This window comes from Hypanus sabinus, chromosome X2 (assembly GCF_030144855.1).
Source record: "Hypanus sabinus isolate sHypSab1 chromosome X2, sHypSab1.hap1, whole genome shotgun sequence".
NCBI lineage: Eukaryota > Metazoa > Chordata > Chondrichthyes > Myliobatiformes > Dasyatidae > Hypanus > Hypanus sabinus.
The window spans coordinates 34,395,515-34,415,632 of NC_082739.1; the positions used below are offsets into that span (position 1 = coordinate 34,395,515).

Below are 20,118 nucleotides of genomic sequence, written 5' to 3' on the forward strand. Positions count from 1 at the left end.
CCATCCCGTAGGCATTCTACAAACTCCCTCTCCTGAGATCCAATATCTTCCTGACTTTCCCAATCCACTTTCATATTAAAATCTTCCAGAATTATCTTGACATTTTCCTTCTGACATGCTTTTTCTATTTCCAGCTGTAACTTGTAGTCCACATCCTGGCTGCCGTTTGGAGGCCAGTATATAACTGCTATTAGCGTCTTTTTACCCTTGCCATTTCTTAACTCGACCCATAAGGATTCTACTTCTTCTGATCCTATGTCCCTTCTTTCTAGTGATTTGATATCGTTGCTTACCATCAGGGCCATGCCACCCTACCTTCCTATCTTTCCTATACACTGTGCATCCTTGGACATTCAGCTCCCAATCACATCCATCAATTAGCCATGACTCAGTGATGGCCACTATGTCATATCTTTTAACCTGTAGCTGTACATCAAGGTCATCCACTTTATTTCTAATGCTGCAGGCATTTAAGTATAGTTAATTTAGATCAGTATCTGTTACTGATTTTGCTTTATTTCCATCACACAGCAAATTACCCTGTCTATTCACCTGCCTGTCCTTCTTGCCATCTTTGCTGCGCAGTATCTTTGACTTATTATTATTTTCCTCTTCCTCGACCCTAACACCCTGGTTTCCTTCCCCTTGCCAACTTAGTTTAAACCCTCCCTAACAGCTATATTAAACAATCCCGCCAGGACATTATTATCCTTTAAGTTCAGGTGTAACCCATCGTTTCTGTATAAGTCATACTTCCCCCAAAATAGATCCCAGTGATCTAAGAATTTGAAGCCCTGCCCCCTGCACCAGTTACTTCGCCACACTCATCTGCTTAATTCTGCTATTCTTACCATCACTGGCACGCGACTCAGGCAGTAATCCTGAGGTTATTACTCTGGAGGTCCAGCATTTCAATTTTCTTCCTAGCTCCCAGTAATCTTCCTTCAGGACCTCCTCTCTTTTTCTGTCTATGTCATTGGAACCAATATGTACCAAGACTTATGGCTGCTCACCCTCTCTCCTCAGTATACTCTGGACCCGATCTGAGACATCCCATACCCTGGCACCGGGGAGGCAACACCCCATTCGGGTATCCTTGTCCGGCTGGCAGAATCCCTCGTCTGTCCCCCTCACAATGGAATCCCCTATAACTACTGCATTTCTTCTTGCTGTTGTGATCACGGCACTGGGCAGAGTGCCAGAGTCCCGTTCCCTGTGGTCTTCCTCTGTCAGGTCAACCTCTCCAACAGTATCTAAAACAATATATTGTTTTCTGAGGGGGACTGTCACAGAGATGTTGTTCACTTATCTCCCTATAGGTATTAGCAATCACCTCTTCTCTTTCCCTAATTAGCTGAAAGTCATCAAGTTGTTGCTCCAGATCCCTCACACGATTCCTAAGGAGCTTCATCTCATTGCATCTAGAACAGATGTAATCCTGGGGGAGGCTGGGAGTCTCCCAAAGTCCCCACATCTGGCACTCCAGGCACAGCACTAATCCAAAATGCATACCTCTAATCCTACTGTTAGCTCTAAATAAATAAACTTGTAACCTACCACTTTACTGTAAGACTCAATGGTCGCAGACAGCCTCTTCCCGTTTCCGCCTAAGCCCGTTGAGCCAAAGCCCCAATCACTCTGTACCCTCTCACTCCGCTGCCCGCTGGATACGGCAGTGTTCTTTTTAAATCTTGCACACTCTGAGGTCACGCACCTGTGCAGTCGTGCCTCTTTTATCCCAAGTTGTTTGGAAAAAAAAACTGAACTTTTTCCTGAAAACCGGCGACTTACTCTGCTATTCCTTCTTAGTTATTATTCTTATTCCTCCTTATTCCTTCTTTACCTTTCCAGCCTATCCCCTCCCTGCTTCCCCTCCCCCACCCCTTGATCTTTCCTTTCATTGGTTTTTCACCTGGCACCTTCCACCCTCCCCCCACCTTCTTTATAGGACCCCTGCCCCCTCCTTCTTCAGTCCTAACGAAGGGTCTTGGCCCGAAATGTTGACTGCTCCTTTCAACGGATGCTGCCTGACCTGCTGAGTTCATCCAGCTTGTTTGTACGTAAGGTTTTATGGCAGATCCTTAAAGAGGAACAGAGTGAGGAGCTGAGTGAGGAAGGTCTCAAATTCAGGCACAGACAATTGCATGATTATCAGTCAACTAACTCAATGAGATTAGGCATGCCCTAGAAACCAGAAATGTAAAAATGTGGGGATCCCACAGGGCTGGAAGTGATGTATAAATATAGAATGAAGCCAGAGACAAATGTGAACACAGGAATTAAACTGGATGCCTTCCTGAATAGGGACCCATTGTAGGTCAGGGGAAAACCGAATATTGTGGGAATGAAGGTATAGGAAGGAGAATTTTAGAAGAGTTCAGTGTGTTATTATTTGTATACATAATAAAGAACTTCAGTTCCCAGTCTGCAATGAGGACAGTTCACCTGGAACTGGAAGTGACATTGGTGAATGGGTCACACATGATCTTGGTGGGCTGGAGTGTCCTGAGCAAAACATGGTCGAGCTGAAGCCATTCTGTAAATAAACAATGTGTTGTTTTTTTTCCACCCATGCAAGTTTATCTTTATTCAGAACAAACATAACATGGTGACAGAAGTCGGTGTGAGGTCTAAACACAGAGTGTAAATGAACACTGCGAACGACTAAGACTCTAGTTCCGAAGGGAGTAAAGTCAGGTCGGCCAAGGAGGCAACACATGTTCTGTCCAGAAGTTCACCAAGAGATTCAGGTGAAAAGAAGCCCAAAAGATTCTGTTATAGATAGCCTAAGCCCTCCCACACCTCTGCAGCTTACCAGCAATCTTAAGGATAACTGGAAATATTTTGAACAGTAGTTCAATATATATTTAGTGGCGAGTAGGGCTGGATGAAAAATTTTAAGTGTTTATCTTTCTGCATGTAATTGGCAAAGATGCTTTGGACATCTACAACAGCTTTCAAATTGATGAGACAGCCTTTACATTGGACACTCTGATGAGTATGTTGTCCCAAGTAAAAACATCATGCTTGAGAGATACAAGTTCTTTTCCTGTGACCAGAAATAAGATGTTAGCTTTGACCAATACTTAGCTGAGCTTCACACACTGAGTAAGTCCTGTGAGTGCAGAGATTTGAGACTCATTAGTCAAAGACAAAATAGTTTGTGGAATCCAAGATAATGGGCTCAGAGGAAGCTTACTTGATGAAAAATATTTGACGCTGGAAAAGGCTGTGAATATGTGTACAGCAACGGAGACCACACAAGAGCAAGCTAAGGAGATGCACAGGGCAAAAAACAACAGTGCATGCCATGAAAACAAAGGGCCAGAGCACAAGGCATTTCCCAAAGCAACAGCAAAGCAAAGAGGTCGGCTCAAAGATCAAATGCAGCAAATGTGGAGGTAGGCACATGCCAAAGGCATGCCCTACTTCAAGCACAAGGGGCAACACCTAAAGGCACAGCTACTGATTGTTGAAAAGTGAGTAGTCTTGAGTGCATGTGAAAAGCTCAACCTAGTGGAAAGAGTTTTCGTAGTGGACTCACAGACCAAAGGTTACCATGCAGCACTCGTGGAAGAGTATACAGGTGTCTTTGAGGGGCTCGGATGCTTACCTGAGGTAACTTGAGAAATTCATAATGGCATCCATGAGAGCTCCAGAGAGGTTATGTGAGAGAAGCACAAGAACTCCACCTTCCATAGACATCTGTACCAACTACACCAGCATGACAGTCAGGATGCCAGTGCTAAACAGAGTGATCATGATGAGGAACTTCTACATCATGCAGATTTAGTTCAAAATCTGTTCAAAAACTTCTAATTGAATGGAAATCAGAAATATCTCCATGATCCTTTCGGAAGTTGAAGGGGAAAAATAACAAGGAAGATGGGCAGACCACACAGACTCAAAGATCAGAACAACAACAACAGTTCACACAAACCAACAGGAGGAGGAGTTGCTATCTATGATACACAACCGGCAGAAGGAGCTCTGTGAATTGAGGCAGAATCAGTTGGAACTTGTGCAAAGACTCACTAATCTACTCACTACTCACTAATGGATGTAGTCCAGGGCTCCATTATGAGGCATATGGAGTGAATAATGGCCACACAGCAAAAACAAGAACAGAGACTGAACACAGCAAATGAAAGCTATACATCTGTGGAAACAAATAGCAGACCAAAAGGGATAATTGAACCACCATCGAGGCAGATTGAAAGTGGATGAATAAATAAGAGACTGTATCTGCTCATTACAAAAGAAGTTAATATAAATATCTTTTCTGGAATGCAATACTATTGTGCTTATTTTCTTTAAAGGGTGAAGATGTGTTATTATGTGTGTACATAATAAAGAACTTTAGTTCCTGGCGGGCAACGTGGGTGGTTCACCCAGAACTGGAAGTGATGTTGGTGAATGGTTCACACACACTCTTGGTGGGCTGTAGTGTCCCGAGTAAAATATGGTCGAGCTGAAGCCATTCTGTAAATGAACAATGTGTTAGTTTTTGTACCCACACAAGTTTGCTTTTATTAAGAACAATCATAACATTCAAGCTTATAAAGAACACATGGGCACAGGATGGCAGGTCAAAAATGGACTGGTTGAATTTGGGATTAACAATGGAACAGTGTCATAAAGCACACAATGAGGAGGAGGAGAGGTGGGGGTAGGAGGAGGGGGAGTGGGGGGAGAAGGGGTAGAGGTGGAGAAGAGGGGGGAGGGGGGAAAGAGAGCCTACCACTGGAAGAAAATATACATGTTGACCCAGAGCCTGACATCTCAACAGACTTGGGACTATCTGTTGTCTGACCATTGGGCAGCTATGCCCTATGTAGTGGAGAGTCAGATGCCAAACATACCTCTTTCTGGTTGAAACCAGAGCATGGGAATGGATCTGTCAAGATTCTCCATCAGAACCACCTCCTCCCTCTGGGACAAGAAGTAGATGTTGATCCAGAGCCTGACATGGACCCTACACCTAGTAAGAGGACTCTGCAGTGATATGGGAGAACAGAAGTACAAGCAATGAAAAATCCTGGAAGGGATCTAACCACTGAATGTGGTACGGACTCAGAGGATGAGGAAATGGGGGTGTGGTATATGCTAACCTTTCCAAACTCCCCATTAACTGACAAAGAGATTCCCAAACCTCCCCACACTGATGTGGGTGAAAGGTGGGGGGGGGGGGGGAGGGGGGGGGGAGGGGGGAAGACTAGGTTTACGGCAGACAATGACTGGAGACTGGGCTCTAAAGTATTGCTCAGCCAAGTGAGTTGTCGGGAGGCACAAGTAATGGACAGGGAGAGGCCTCTCTACCTAGACAGGAAAGATCCCAGGGAGTGTCTGAAACTGAAGAAGTAGATGATGGGGAAGGAGGTCTCAAAGAGTCAGAAACTCCCCAGATAGGCTGGCCTATGTTGCACTGGAGGAACAGAGTGCTGCATCTATTCCCTTAGTGACATATGTCACTGCCATTTACACATGGATTGAAGGTCCTGACATCACTAAATTCCTTTGAAACTTTGTGTTATTTCTGAAGGGGTGATAAACTATCTCAAAGTCATGAGGACATGACTATTTTTGGTGGGGGGGGGGAGAGTACAACATCCTAGTAAACTGCTAACGTTGTAAGGTATTTCTGTAGAAGCAGTGTTTCGGTTATTGTTAGGGGTAGCACATGCTAAGGAATGTGGGCCATCCAATCAGGAGAGAAGGCTAGGAGAGTGGGTTATTTTTGTGCCTGACTCTGGTGTGAGCCTTTGTCTTTGTTCAGCAGGAGATGAAGAGAGAAGATGCGGGAGAGAACCGGGCATAGGATTCAACCCGGTGGGGACCGTGATTCAATGGAGCAAGGCGCAGGAGTCTACTGAGGATCAGTGAATATGACTTTTGGAAGAGCTGAGCTCCAGACTGTGCACCTTTAACTGTTTAATTATAATGGGCCCTTTTTGGGTTTTTTTCTTTCTTTTCCTTACTAACTCTTTAGTTAATTTATTATCATAAATATACTTCCTTTGATTGGAGTGGATTTCTCATGCTGAGTTAGGAGACTGCCAGCAAGGGCTAACGGGTCGGTTCATGAGACGCCCGGGAAGAAAGTGGTTTCATTTGTAATAATTATTTTATTTCCTTGTTTTAATATATTGTTGGGGGATTTTTTTTTTTTTGTTTTTCCTGTGAAGAAAGACACAAAGCACTTACCTTTGCTTCCTACTTCCTTTCCAGTCCTGAAGAAGACTGTTTATTAATCATCGACTACATCGATGAAACATCGACTGTTTATTAATTTCTATAGATGCAGCCTGACCTGCTGAGTTCCTCCAGCATCTTGTATTTATCCCTCTGGGATTTGCAACTTCTGCAAAATCTCGTATTGATTTATTTTACTCTGTCATTTCTTTTGTTTATAAAGAGTCTCTCATTTGTCTTTGCTGGGTTATTTTCTCCTTTTTACAAACCTATAGAAACCTTTACAGTCTTTTTTCTACTGATTATCACTTGTTTAATTCTCAAAGTCCATTTTCTTGTATTTTAATCAATCACTTGGCTACCATTTGTTGAGTTGTAAAATGCTCTTAATCCTTGGTCCAACTGCTTTTTCCAGTAACTTTACAAATCGTCATACTGGATTTAATACCCTAATTTAATTTCTCCTGTGGTCCAAAGTTGTTAGAGGATAAAATAGTGGCACAGCTATTACAGCAGCCACCTCACAATTCCAGTTAACTGCATTCAGTCCTGACCTCCAGTACCATCTGTGTGTTTATTCATTTTTCCTGTGAAGACATGGCTTTCTTCCAGGTGCTCCAATTCCCTACTGCATCCTAAAAATGTGCTGGCTGGTAGGTTAAGGGGCCTCTAGTGTGTCGATGAGTGGAAGGATTTGGAAGGGACGTGATGGGAGTGTGAGGAGAATCAAATAGGCTGGGGTAGAATTAATGTCAAATTGGATACTTGATGGCTGAGGCAGACTCAGTGGGCTGAAGGACTTCTTTCTATGCAGTACCTCTCCATGACTTTATCCTTACATTACTGGAAGTCATCTTCTTGAACTTGTTTTAAATTGATATGCCGCAGACTATCTTTAAATTAAAGGAGAGAAGCATATCAGAGAAGAGAGAAATAGAAAGAAAAAGAAAGTTAGAGAGATTGGGCTGGGTCAGGGAAATCAACAAAACAGAGACAGAGAGATGGAGACATCACAGACAAAGTGGGAAAGGGTCATGAGATATGGTGATACACAGTGAAGTGGATGGCAATGTGAAAGAGAAAGAGAGAAGGGGACAATAGAGTGTATGGTATGGAGAAAACAGACAGAAATGGGAGAGAGGTTGAGAGAAATGGTCACCACGGTGGGAACTCAGAACCCACCTGGTACCAAGGGCACTGGGTATTCAGTAGCCTCAACAAGCCAAATGTTCACTTCTACCTACCTGATTTCCAATTCATGGTTATCACTCAGCAGACTGCTTACAGTAATCACGGTGTCATGTCTTCACTTCTGTGTCATGGCAGCCTAGGAAAATTAAAGGCTTATTTTAGAAACAGAACTGCAGATTTTTCAGCACAAAGGGAAGCCATTCAGCACGTTGAATATGTACTAGTTCCATGCAAGATCAGTCCAACCATGTCAGTGCCCCTTCAACCCTTTCCCCACAGCCTTGTATTCCCTTGTGTATGATGCCACTCCTTGCAGTCCAAACCAGATCAGAACAAGTCAATATGGGAAAATGTTTTCTTTTTGCACATCAGTTTTGGTCCTGCCAATCACTTCCTTCCTCTGATCCCAATTCTTGTCCCCACAGCCAATGGGAGCAAGTCCTCTCTATCTACTCTGTCGATAGTCTTCATGACTTTAAATAGATTTCCTCACAACTTTCTCTGTTCCACAGAGAACCACAACCCCTGCTTTTCTAATCTGCTCATGAAACTAAAGCCCCTGAGCCCTGGAAACACATTGATAAATTTCTTCCACATCCTCTCAAAAGCCTTTGCATTTTTCCTATGGAGTACTGCCCAGAATAGAGTAATGTCACATTATGCCAATTGTGACTAAGCCAATGTTTAATAAATGTCCATCATTAGCCTCCTAGTTCTTGTACATACTTCTGCTTAACTCTTTTCAATCTACATTGCACCCTTTCAACAAACTATTCACACAGATCCCTAAATGGTTCTGATCTTTTCCCATTTTAGAATTGAATCCTGTACTTTATATTGACTCTTCAAATTCTGCCTCCCAAAATGTGACACCTCACGTCTCTCAGCCTTGCATTTCATCTGTCATCTATCAGCCTGGCTGTGCATTTATGAAGGCAGCTACCAAACTCCTCACTGTTCAATGCAGCATATGTTTTATGTCATCTGCAAATTTGTGAATCTGTTCAACATATTTATTAAAAGTGTAATACAGTGGCCCCATTGCCAGCCACTGGGGAACTTCACTGTACACTTTCCTCCAGTTCAAAAACTGAACTACAGCTTCTAATGACAGCTAAGTTTCTTTTTTCCTTACCCTGCCTTTCAATCACCATGACAAGTCTATTATATGGAACCTTACAAAATGCCTTTTGAAAGTCCATCCCAGGCACAGTAGAATTCTTACATCATTCACCTCTATTGCTTTGTCAGATAAATTAGACTACTTTTCTTTCCAAAATCTGATGCTTCTCTAAAATAATGAAAAATGAAACTTCCCCATCACTAATTAGTTAACTGGAACTATTAAGTCTCCCTTATTAGGCTTTCCCAAACCCCTTTATAATTTTGACATTACTCTTTAATGTCATCAACTTCAGTCAAAATTGTCCTGAAATCTTGTGATTTCTTCACAATAGCACCTTCTTATTATTGCAGCCGATGAAAGGGTAGAGAGACTGGACAGAGGAGCTGGAGAACATAGAACAGCGGAGGAAAATTTCATAAACTCTATTTTATTTCTTTATTTTCCTGTAAATTCCTGCAAGAAAATGAATCTCAATATGGCATTTAGTGACATACGTACTTTGATAACAAATTTACTCTGAACTTTAAAGTGCCTCCTTAACTTTACCTGCACATTAACTTTCCAGGTCTCTTGGAACAAAAGCACTTATTAACCTTTCATTTGAACCCCCTTTCTTCCCGGGTGACTTAGGAATCAGTTCATTAGCCCTCGCTGGCAGTCTCCCAACTCAGTACGAGAAACCCACCATTCTCCGGCCTCATACATCTAGGCTGGACACTCCAGTCCCACCAAATCTGAGAGATCAGGATGGCTCTCCCACCCAAGCCCCAGTTTGTGTGAATGTTGTGTGATTTGCTGCCCTGTTACAGCTTGTTGACAGGAAATAACATCGCAGACTGCATACAATTAAAGGAAGTATATTTATAAATATTAACTTAACTAATGAGTTGGTAAGAAAAAGAAAGAAAGAACAAAAAGAGTCCATTGTAATTAATCAATCAAAGGTTCACAGGTTGGAGCTCAAATCTTCCAAAAGTTATATTCACTGATGCTCAGTAGACTCCCACACCTTGCTCCATTGAATCACGGTCCCCACCAGATCGAATCCTACAGCCAGTTCTCTCCAGCATCTTCTCTCTTCATCTCCCACCCAGCAAAGACAAAGGCTTGCACCGGTATCAGGCACAAAACCCGCTGCCCCAGCCTTCTCTCCTCATTGGATGGCCCACATTCCTAAGCACCTGTTATCTCTAACAATAACCCAAACACTGCTTCTACAGAAAGACATGAGACACCTTACAACGTTAGTAGTAAAACCTTTACCAAGGCATTACACATTATTTTATAAATCCACCACGGTTATTTCTACCTCACATTTTCTCACAGTGCATCCCACCTGCTACATCTGCACCCCTTCACTTTATTCATCCACATCCCCCTGAGGCTTCACCATATCCTCCTCACAACCCATGCTTCTACCCATATTCGTAGCATCACCAACAAAGTACTTCTCACCCTTCATCCCCTCATTCAAATCACCCAATATAGAATGTGAACAGCTGGGGCACCAGTACTGATTCATCCAGCCACTTCCTCCCAATTTTTATTCTTGCATTCTACTTTCTGTTCCTTAACTAATCCTCAATCCTCTCCAGTATACTATCTCAATACCACACACTCTGATTTTGTTGTAACCGTGCCTTATGAAGCACTTTATGAAAGACACTCTTAACATCCAAAGACATCACCACATCAACTAGTGCACCATTGGAGACCCTGCTGCCTCTGGTTTGGAACGACCCTGAACTATTTCCTCTACATTTGCAGAGAGCTGTTCAAATTGTATGGATGTCATTCATCTAGAAGAACAGTGGACATGATCTTCCCTGTGGGGCAACAACAAGAAAAATGCAGGAAGCAAATATCGGGGGCTGTACCTGACCTTTATCAATCTATTTCCGTGTGGGACCCCAGTGGATTTATTCAGGAAGATTTATGATTTGTTAAACATTCATTCGAGGTATTAGTAGAACAGTAGTAAGAACTCCTGATGCTTATCCTATCAAGGACCAGTTGTGATTTTGACCAAGTGGCTGAGTATACCCTTCAATGCCTCACTGTCATTACAGGCAACATTTTTACTCAGTTTGCTTTGACGTTGGTGGAAAGGTGTGGATTGAATTTTGAAGCTGAAAGTAGGCTGGGTGACAGAGCTCAGCTCACATCAAGTAGGAGGCACGGCAGACTGGTCCTGAGCATTGACGGGATGGTGTCACTCAGAATGAAGGACCACACATTTTTATGGGTTACTGAGGAGACAAGAACCATACCAGAAGCTGTTGGCCTTGTCTGAAGAGATAGCTGGTTAGACGGGCTTTGGAGGCACCAAAGATTCTGCAGCTGGTGGACACTGGATATAGAATTACACCATTACACTAACTCTTCAGACTGAGTGAGTGAGTGAGCCATAGGAAACTATAGATCTGTCTTGTCCATACTACACCAACCGCTGCCACTTGGTTACAAACGTGCAGGATAAGTGCCTTGCTCAAGGACACACACACTGCCTCGGCTGAGGCTCAAACTAACAACCTTCAGATCACCAGCCCAAAGCCTTAACCATTTGGCCGCGCGCCAACACAAATCAATGGATCCTGCCCAACCACACAGGACAGTGAGAGAAGGTCCAGCCCTGGTGAGAGCACCATGAGCATAAATGACTGTCCTCACGAGGGAGGCTGTAATAACCAAGCTACAGTCAGTTATGTGCTGGAACCAGCGCAGGTGTAATATGTTATCAGTCCTTCTGACGCAAAACTTGGGCTGTATAGCATTACAGAATAACAGCCATGTCATTGCAAGAGTTCATAAATAAGGGGGGGATCCAAAAGGCTCAGCATGAGATTAAGCAGAGAGCTAATACCAATAGTGTCTGCCACGGAGAAGATGTATGCACAAGTTCCAGGGAGACAGTTGTTTACAGAACTACTGCACAGATTAAATCAATGGCAAACTGAGATGGATGCTTTAAGCATTACAATGCAGTGATAGTTCCAAAACTACCAAGATCTGATATAAGATGCCACAGCAAATCTTACCATAGCTGGAGTGTGACAAGAAGGATTGAAAACTACCCAGAAAGGAGGGCTCACTGATGAGTTTGTGATATTAGAAGGAAAAGTCATGTAGCTGGAGTTGATGTCTGGATGCCAGATGGTATGAGTAGAAGCAATCAAAATACAGACATCTGTCACTGAGTTTCTCGTACCCAGTAATGTACAACTTTAACTATATCCTTAAATCATTTTGGTGACCCAGCATTTACTTGTTGAACCATTGGTGAAGATGCCCCAACATTGCTGGAGTAAGATTACATTTTCTCCAGAAGCATGCTCCTGCCCTACCTCATATTCCTTGATGCCCTTCATATCCAGAAATCTGTGTTTCAAATCAACTCCATGATTAAGCCTCTGTAACCTGCAGTGAAGAAATCCAAAGGTTTACCATCCTCTGAGTGAAGAAACTTCTCCTCAGTTCCATCTTAAACAAAGGATTCCTCATTCTCAGACTGTGAGCCCTGGCTTTAGGCTCCTTAGCCAGAGGAACATTGCTCCACAATAAGTTCAACTTCTTCTCAGGAAAGACCAAACCTGTACACAATAGTCCAGGCATGCTCCCACTGAGGCCTATTGCAAGGAGACAAGTAAATTACATCCCTCATGTGGGCCAAAAAACAGCTCTATACAATGTTCAAAAGAAAAATTAGGCAAATTGAAAGCTGAAGATTACGCAGAAATACAAAACTACAAAAAGAGCATGATCCATGCTAGAAATATAAACTGCAAATCTGGGTGTTTTCCATTTAAATACTTTACTACAGTATAGCAATAACTTAACTAAAAATGAAAAGGAACAGAATTAGCACTCTCATAAGTACTCAAGCCAAGCCAGCACTGACATACAAAAACACTACAATAAATTGAAGGAATGACATTTTCTGATATCTGCAAGTAACCGCTCTAATATTCAAATGAACTGACCCTGTCATGTACCTGCTTTTAATTCACTTCCATTCAATGCTTAGCAAAATTGTTATTAGGCAATAATTTAAAAAATGAAATTACACATGAAATTAAAGTTATGAAAATGAGTTTTTTTTAAAAAGAGAACTACAAAATATTCATGTATGCTGCAGCAGATCTTCAACATATATTGAAAACAACAAATTTCATCATGTGAACAGAAAATGCTGGAAACAGCAGTTCAGTAGAGGAAAAAGAGAGTTCATTTTTCAAGTCTTCGTCACAATGAAACATTTTGGACCTGAAACATTAACTGTTTTTTCTTTAGAGACGATCTGCTGAGTGTTCCTAGTTTCTCTTTTATAACCTTAGATTTCCAACATCTGCAGTAGCCACCCCACACCCTGATCTTTTCTCAGTTAAGCCTCTGTGTAATGCTGAGTAGCGCTGCACTGACCACAGGCCTTTTGGCCCCTCACATCCATGCCAACCATTTCCTCATTTACACCAATCCCATTTGTCCACACTAGGCCACATCCTTCCTAATCAACTGCCTGTCTCAGTGTTCTTTTTAAGTAGTGTTACGAACCCCGTAACTGGGTCACTTACCAGCAAAAATAGAGAGGTCCGTTGAAGTCTGATGGTACTCAAACAGAAAAATTAATGTCAGATTTCCCCTGCACATAACTATGCTGACTTTCCTTGACCAGCATTTCCAAATGTACATAAACACTATCCCTTAGGATTTTCTTAATAGTTGAAGTATCATTATACCAAGTACTATCATAAGTTGAAAGTCATGCAAGAAAATGAGAAATCTGACAAACACGCGACCTCCTCGCATCACAGCAGCAGCCAGAGAACTTATTTTCTGTGTCCCTCATATTGGTCACTGAGCTGCACTTTCTTAAGCAAAAATATCCCAAATTAGCACCAATGTTGTGTTATCAGAGGTTTAATTATCAATCAGATACACTTTATCAAAAGTACAAAAGTTCTCACATCACGATCAAAAGACAAAGAAAACACTTAAATTTTCTATTTTAAAACAGTAATGTGTCCAAATATTTATTGCACTTAAATTAAAATGTGACTAAAGTTTGGGCAAGAAATCCTTCTCTTTAAAAGAGAACCCAGGGGCATATGGAAGATAACAAAGAGAACAGCATTAAAGCCATGGTTTTGTATTATAATACAAAGTTACTGAAATGAGAAGGCACACTGATGTAACAGGTCATGTTACCACCTCAAAGCTCAATTGACCCAGGCTGGATCATGTCCACGTGGAGCTTGCACATTCTCCCCTTAACCATGCATTTCCCACCTTTGTCCCAGGTGTGTGCTGATTGGTACGTTAAGTGGGCATTGTAACTTACACTACCCCTTGGGATTTTCTCAAAAATTGAGGCATTGCTATGTCATATACTGTTATGTATAGATGGAGGAGGATCAGGGCAGATGATGGGTCAACTAATAAACAACCAGTTTACAGGGAAGTAAGAGGTTAATGGGATTTCTTAATAAACTGACATAAACCAGATGGGCAAATGGCCACCTTCTATGACACAAAACATACACTCTGAACAGTAGATGCAGAAAACAGGTCACAAGAAAGGAAGAGAATACAAAACAGTTTTCAAATTGTGACACATTAGAGCTAAGAAAGGCTTGTGGTCAATCAGGGTTGTATAATTTTGAAAACATTCAGTAAGATTATACTTCACCAGAACAACCTTGACGGGCAGAATCATTGCCTGTTTGTAATACTGTTGTCCAATGTTGTATCTCAAGATGTTTGTTGGAAAAAAAACTTGCAGCAGGATGGCCCTCAGACTGGAAAAGTGTTGGTCATGGTTGGTCCATTTTTTAAGGCTTGGATCACTATGACAATCACAGCCTCTGTTATATCCTTTCCAGTCCTGACCTCTGGAGCTGTATGGAGTTTGTACATTCTCGACATAGGTTTCCTCTGGGTGGTCCAGTGTCCTCCCTCATCCCAACAACGTGCAGGTAAACTGCCTCTCAGGTGTGTGATGGAATCAGTGGTTCATAGGTAAGAATATGAGGAGAATAAATATGGGATTAATGTGGTATTAGTTAAATAGCTGATGACTGGCACAAACTCAGAGAGCCAAGTGGTCTGCTTCTATGCTGTATCTGTGGCAGACATGTCCAAGACCAAAGGGCTTAGGTCTGTGGTGAGAAGAGTATAGACAAATACTTGATTTGTGGAAAAGATGGGCCAAAGGCCAGTTTCCATGCTGTATGACTTTATAAAGATGGCAGATGGAAAGGAAAATAATTATATAATAATCTTATACAGAATTCCCACTCTACCAGAGTGACACAAATAAAATGCTGGAGCATCACAGCAGATCAGGTAGCTTCTAAAGAAATGAATAAACAGTCAGCATTTCAGACTGAGACCCTTCTTCAGGACTGAAAAAGAGGGGGAAATAAGACAGAATAAGAAGATGTACAATCTAGAAGGTGATAAATGAAACCAGGTGAGGGGGAAGGTGGGATAAAGTGAGACACTGGGAGGTGATATGTAGAAGAGGTAAAGGGCTGAAGAAGGAGGAATTTGATAGAGGAAGAGAAAGGCAAGGAGGGGCACCAGGAGCAGGTGAAAAGTAAGAGTAAAAGAAGAGGGAAGGGGGATTCATTCTAATTCTACCAAAGTTAATTCCGAGTTGGGAACCCCTTTGTAGAAAGTAGATTAAAAGTACAGAAGAAAATGGCACCATTTCCGAGTTAAGATAAAATATTTTGCATGATACAAGGGAAATTTCTATAACAGTCAAAAGACACAGAAGTAAAATTTAAGTTCTGTTTTAAAATTAAGTTTGATAGCCAATAGCACTAACTTATGTTTTCCTCTTTTCTCTTACAGCAAAACACCTGAAGAAATTTGAAAGGTAAAAATTATTTTTGTTACCCTAACCTCATTAACTCTAATAAAAGAGTTGAGTAATTTCAAACACTGGCAATGAAAAAACATAATTCAGGAGCTGTTTCTTGCCACACGGTTTGGAATACTTCGCCACTGGAAAAGGTTGAGACAGAAACTAATGGAGAGAATTGATATTAAAATATTTGAAAATATGGCAAGACATATAGTTCTAGGGAAGATCTATAGCAACCTTGAAAGAGCAGAACAAAGGGTGGTTCAATTGCAGAATCTCCTGACATACATTGTGGTGGGAGAATACTGTAGGAACACTACTCCAAAATAAACAAACTGAACAAACCGACAATAAATACAAGGGATGGGTTTCACTTCTTAAGTAACAAAATATGCTCACAGAAAATCCTTGACATTATAAAGCAATCAAAAATGTTAGGGAAATGCCAGAAACCTAATGCATGCTGTTAATTTTCCAGCTCAAGTAAAGAGTATAAAATGTACATAGAAGTCACTTAGGCAGAAAAATGGTTTGGCACAGCCAAGAAGGGCCAAAAGGCCTGTTTCTGTGCTGTAATGTTCTATGGTTCTATGGTATTTAGCCTTTTTCCCATCTTCTTATCAAAATGCAGTGCTCAGGAGTTAATGGTTTACTATCTAAGTGTTGAAGGTTTTCAATTCAGGCACTGCAAGTGCCTTAAATGGTAACTAGCAGAACCATCTGAATGATTTTTGGCAGAGCTCACTGAGGGAGACATTTTGGCCAGCATACTCCCTACTCTTCAACAAACCGTCTTTGACAACTGGATCACGCCTCAGTGTCTAGAAGTGGCTGGTAGGGGGGAGGGAATCCTCTAAGAAAATTCAGCTAAGATCAAATTAAAACAGGAAGGGAAGATTGAAAAGCAGTGAGTGAAGTTAATAGGCAGCAAAAACTAAATCAAAGAGGGAAGGCAGTTATAGTACAGAAAAATGTTAAAAATTCCCTGTTTGCTGGAGAAATTGTGGAAATCAAAATGCAAACCATTATCATATTTTCTGGGAATGCCCCGTTATCAAAGACTATTGGAGTGGGATACACAATGCCCTACAGGACATCTTTAAATGTGAAATACCCTTAGAAAGAAAGACCATATATTTTGGATATATACCTCAAGAATGGTTGAAAAGAGTTAAATATTTAATGAATATACTGTTGGTAGCTGGTAAAAAGACTCTTACTAGGAAATGGTTATCACAGGTGTTACGAACCCCGTAACTGGGTCACTTACCAGCAAAGATAGAGAGGCCCATTGAAGTCTGATGGTACTATTTTTAAAAAGTCTTTATTTATAAAGGGGCACAAAAATAAGATTAATACAGACATTCAGATAAAATACATCGTCAATACTCAATCTAAAAAAACGCAGGTATAATAATAATCCATTAAGCAATAGCTCTATCGTTTGTCTAGGGGATATTGTATTGTCCGATGGAAAGATAAAAGTCACTGTCCTTTCAAGCTGCAGCTATTTGGGTTTAAGTGAGATGGTTTTAAACTTGTCCGGGACTTTTATGAGGCCAATCCATTGTGTTGGGGGAGTGGGTTCCCCGTTGTTAGTTCCAAGTCGTTTTCCATGGTACCAGCCACCAGCCCCCAGGCAAGGGAACCGAACGCATGTGGCTTCCTTCAAATGGCTTCCTGCTATTGCAGGATCGCTAGCGTTTCTTCTGGTGCGTCTGAAAGGGGTTGTTCCCCCAGACCCTCTTTTATACTTCCTCATGGGGTCTCAGATGTCAATCAGGTTGGGATGATGCAATCTCTCTCTCAACCAGCCCACTTTGCCCGAGGGCTTGCACGTAGCCTAGTCCCCAATCCATAAACGTTGTCTCCAGGAGACAATGGCCAGGTCTCTCTCATTTCCTGGGTCCTCTGAGCCAACCCAATAATGCTCTTGCGATTCTCACAAAGGAGGGGGCTCCCCCGCCCCTTCGGCCCCTCAGAGCTGTGGTACATTCATAACACAGGGAAGCCCAACTCTAAATGCACGGATGGAAATTACAATGGACATTTACAAAATGGAGAAGATAACAGCATCTGTTAATCATAAGTTGGAACAATTTGATTCATACTGGGAAAAATGGTTTAACTACATAACACCTCATAGGCCTTATTTTATTCTCACAAATTAATAAGATCACTGCCTACTTGTACATAGTTTTTTCCTTTCGCTTGTTCTTCCTTTCCTCTCTGTAAGTGTATACCTCAGATAAATATTATGTGGAGATTTGTGGCAAATATGATATATATGTACGATATCTGAAACACATCTTATGGAAATGTTTGTTTGATGATGAACTTCAATAAAAAATAAATTACAAAAAAAAAATTAAAGGCACTGCAGATGAATTCTCATAGCATTCCCAATGAAGTAAATTAATCACTGGCACAAATGGAGGTGAACATTGGGTGAATAGACAGACAGACATACTTTATTGATCCCGAGGGAAATTGGGTTTCATTACAGTCGCACCAACCAAGAATAGTGAAGAAATATAGCAATATAAAACCATAAATAATTAAATAATAATAAGTTAATCATACCAAGTGGAATTAAGTCCAGGACCAGCCTATTGGCTCAGGGTGTCTGACACTCCGAGGGAGGAGTTGTAAAGTTTGATGGCCACAGGCAGGAATGACTTCCTATGACGCTCAGTGTTGCATCTCTGTGGAATGAGTCTCTGGCTGAATGTACTCCTGTGCCTAACCAGTACATTATGGAGTGGATGGGAGACATTGTCCAAGATGGCATGCAACTTGGACAGCATCCTCTTTTCAGACACCACTGTCAGAGAATAGGATTAGTGCAGATGGGCAAAACTGTCAGCATGGACATGATGGTTTGAAGGCCCCATTTCTATACAGTATAATTCTGACTTGCAAACACAATGTAAAATTCTGTCATATTATGGTCACTCTTTCCCCAAAGGCCCCTTAACAACAGTATCAATTAATCCTTTTTATTTGCACATAAGATCCAAACTGCCTTCCCCCTAGTTAATCCATCAATGTACTGATCTAGCAACGCATCTAGTATGCATTTCAGCAATTCATCTTCATCATTACAGTAAATCTGATTTCCAATCTCAATGTAGGTTAAAGTCTCCATAATTTCTATATTATCCTTGTTACAAGCACCTTTGGCTTTCTGTTTTATGCCAAGGCCAGTACTACAGCAGTACTAATTAGCTGTGTCATCCTGGCACAGCAAAGATTTTGACAAGCTGGAGAGGGTGCAGAATATTGTTCAAGAGATGTAGGATAGGAGTAACAGCCAGTTAATAGAAAAAGGTGCAAAAACAACCACAAACTGTTGGAGGAAATGCAAGTTAACCGCTACCTATGGAGAAAGAGCAAAGGGCAGTGTTTCACGTCAAGACTCCATGTCAGCAGTAACAGTGTAGACAGAAGATAGCCAGTATACAAAGATAGGGGCTGGTAAGTCATTCCTACCATCAAACCTAATCCTAAGGTCCAAGGGGACATACTCCCCCACTAACCTGAGGCACACCCCAATTAACCCTGGCCACACCCCCACAAACCCGATGACTTGTGTCAGGAGGGGCAAGATCCAGTAAAGGCAAGTGTTGGACCTGGTTAATGAAGGTGTGGGCCAGATCAAAGTGGCAGGGTTGCGTGACACTAAACCTCAAGTGACGAGAGGTGGAACTGGGTGAAGTCGTAGATGATTGAGAGATAGAAACAAATGGGGATGGGAGTGTTCAGATTGAAGTGAGTGGGTATTAGATGGAAACATACAAGGAGATAAAAAGTTGGGGAGTTCAAGCCAAGTAGGGGGAAGAAAGAGACAACATAGAGAAAGTGGATTAAATGGGACCATCAGAGAGGGATGATGGACAGATGGAACCAGTTGGGGGAGTGGATGAGTGGACCAAGGCAGCAGAAACCCAAGTGGATAGATGCAAGGGTGATGTACAAATGGAACCAGGTGGGGGAGGGAGGGAATTAATCTAAATAACGACAGGGAAATGGAAAAAGTGAGCAGAGGGAGAGAGAACCTGTGTAGACTGGTGGGAGTAAGAAAGAAACATGCTTATTTAACTTATTGAGATATTGCATGGAACTCATCAACTGGCAAACTTTTGTAATTTGGCACCAGTCCTTCAAGATTAGTTGAGACATAAGTCACTGTTGCAAACAGTGCAGTGAGCAACACTGTCATTATTTTTGACCCCTATTAGGCAGGAGTACACTTTAGTGTAGTCTGGGGTGAAGTACGTTTTTTTTGGAACACTCTGCCATGGCCCTGCAGGACACTAAACTGAACCGATGGACAATGAAAAAGAGAGAGAGAGGTCAAATGTAAAGCCTGCCCACAGAGAAAACTGACAGGTCTACTTAGCACAAAGAGAGACCTATTTGGATTTTTTTCTCTCCCTCCCCCTCTCTCTCTCCCTCCCTCCCCCTCTCCCTCTCTCAAAAAATCGATTTCCGGGATATTGTATATAATTTGCGGGTGTCAGGGAGTCACTATCAATATGCAGGAGACTCCCGGAACTTCCGGGAGAGGTGGGATGTCTGTAACTGCACCAAGCACTCAGTGAAAGGAAGCTTACAAAGTTGTTAGTAGGAGCAATAGGCTGGGGGATTATGTGCATTTCAGAACCCAACCAAAGGCCAGCTAAGAGACTGATAAAGGCAAGAAACAATGTGATAGAAGACTGTTAAGAAAAATAAAAAC

General features: G+C 41.8%; 1 protein-coding gene across 7 annotated transcripts in view; it reads right to left on the reverse strand.

Moving 5' to 3' along the window:
* LOC132385229 (CMP-N-acetylneuraminate-beta-galactosamide-alpha-2,3-sialyltransferase 4-like) overlaps positions 1-20,118 on the reverse strand; it is a 133,153-nt gene that overhangs the window by 53,886 nt on the left and 59,149 nt on the right. For 6 of the 7 annotated variants that reach the window (XM_059957211.1, XM_059957204.1, XM_059957209.1 and 3 more), the window contains exon 2: positions 7,437-7,519. In XM_059957211.1, coding sequence (XP_059813194.1) covers positions 7,437-7,452 — 16 coding nt within the window. In that variant the 5' untranslated portion in view covers positions 7,453-7,519. Of the gene's footprint in view, positions 1-7,436; positions 7,520-11,853; positions 11,888-20,118 lie in introns of those variants that run through there. The other variant, XM_059957208.1, reaches the window with a different exon arrangement.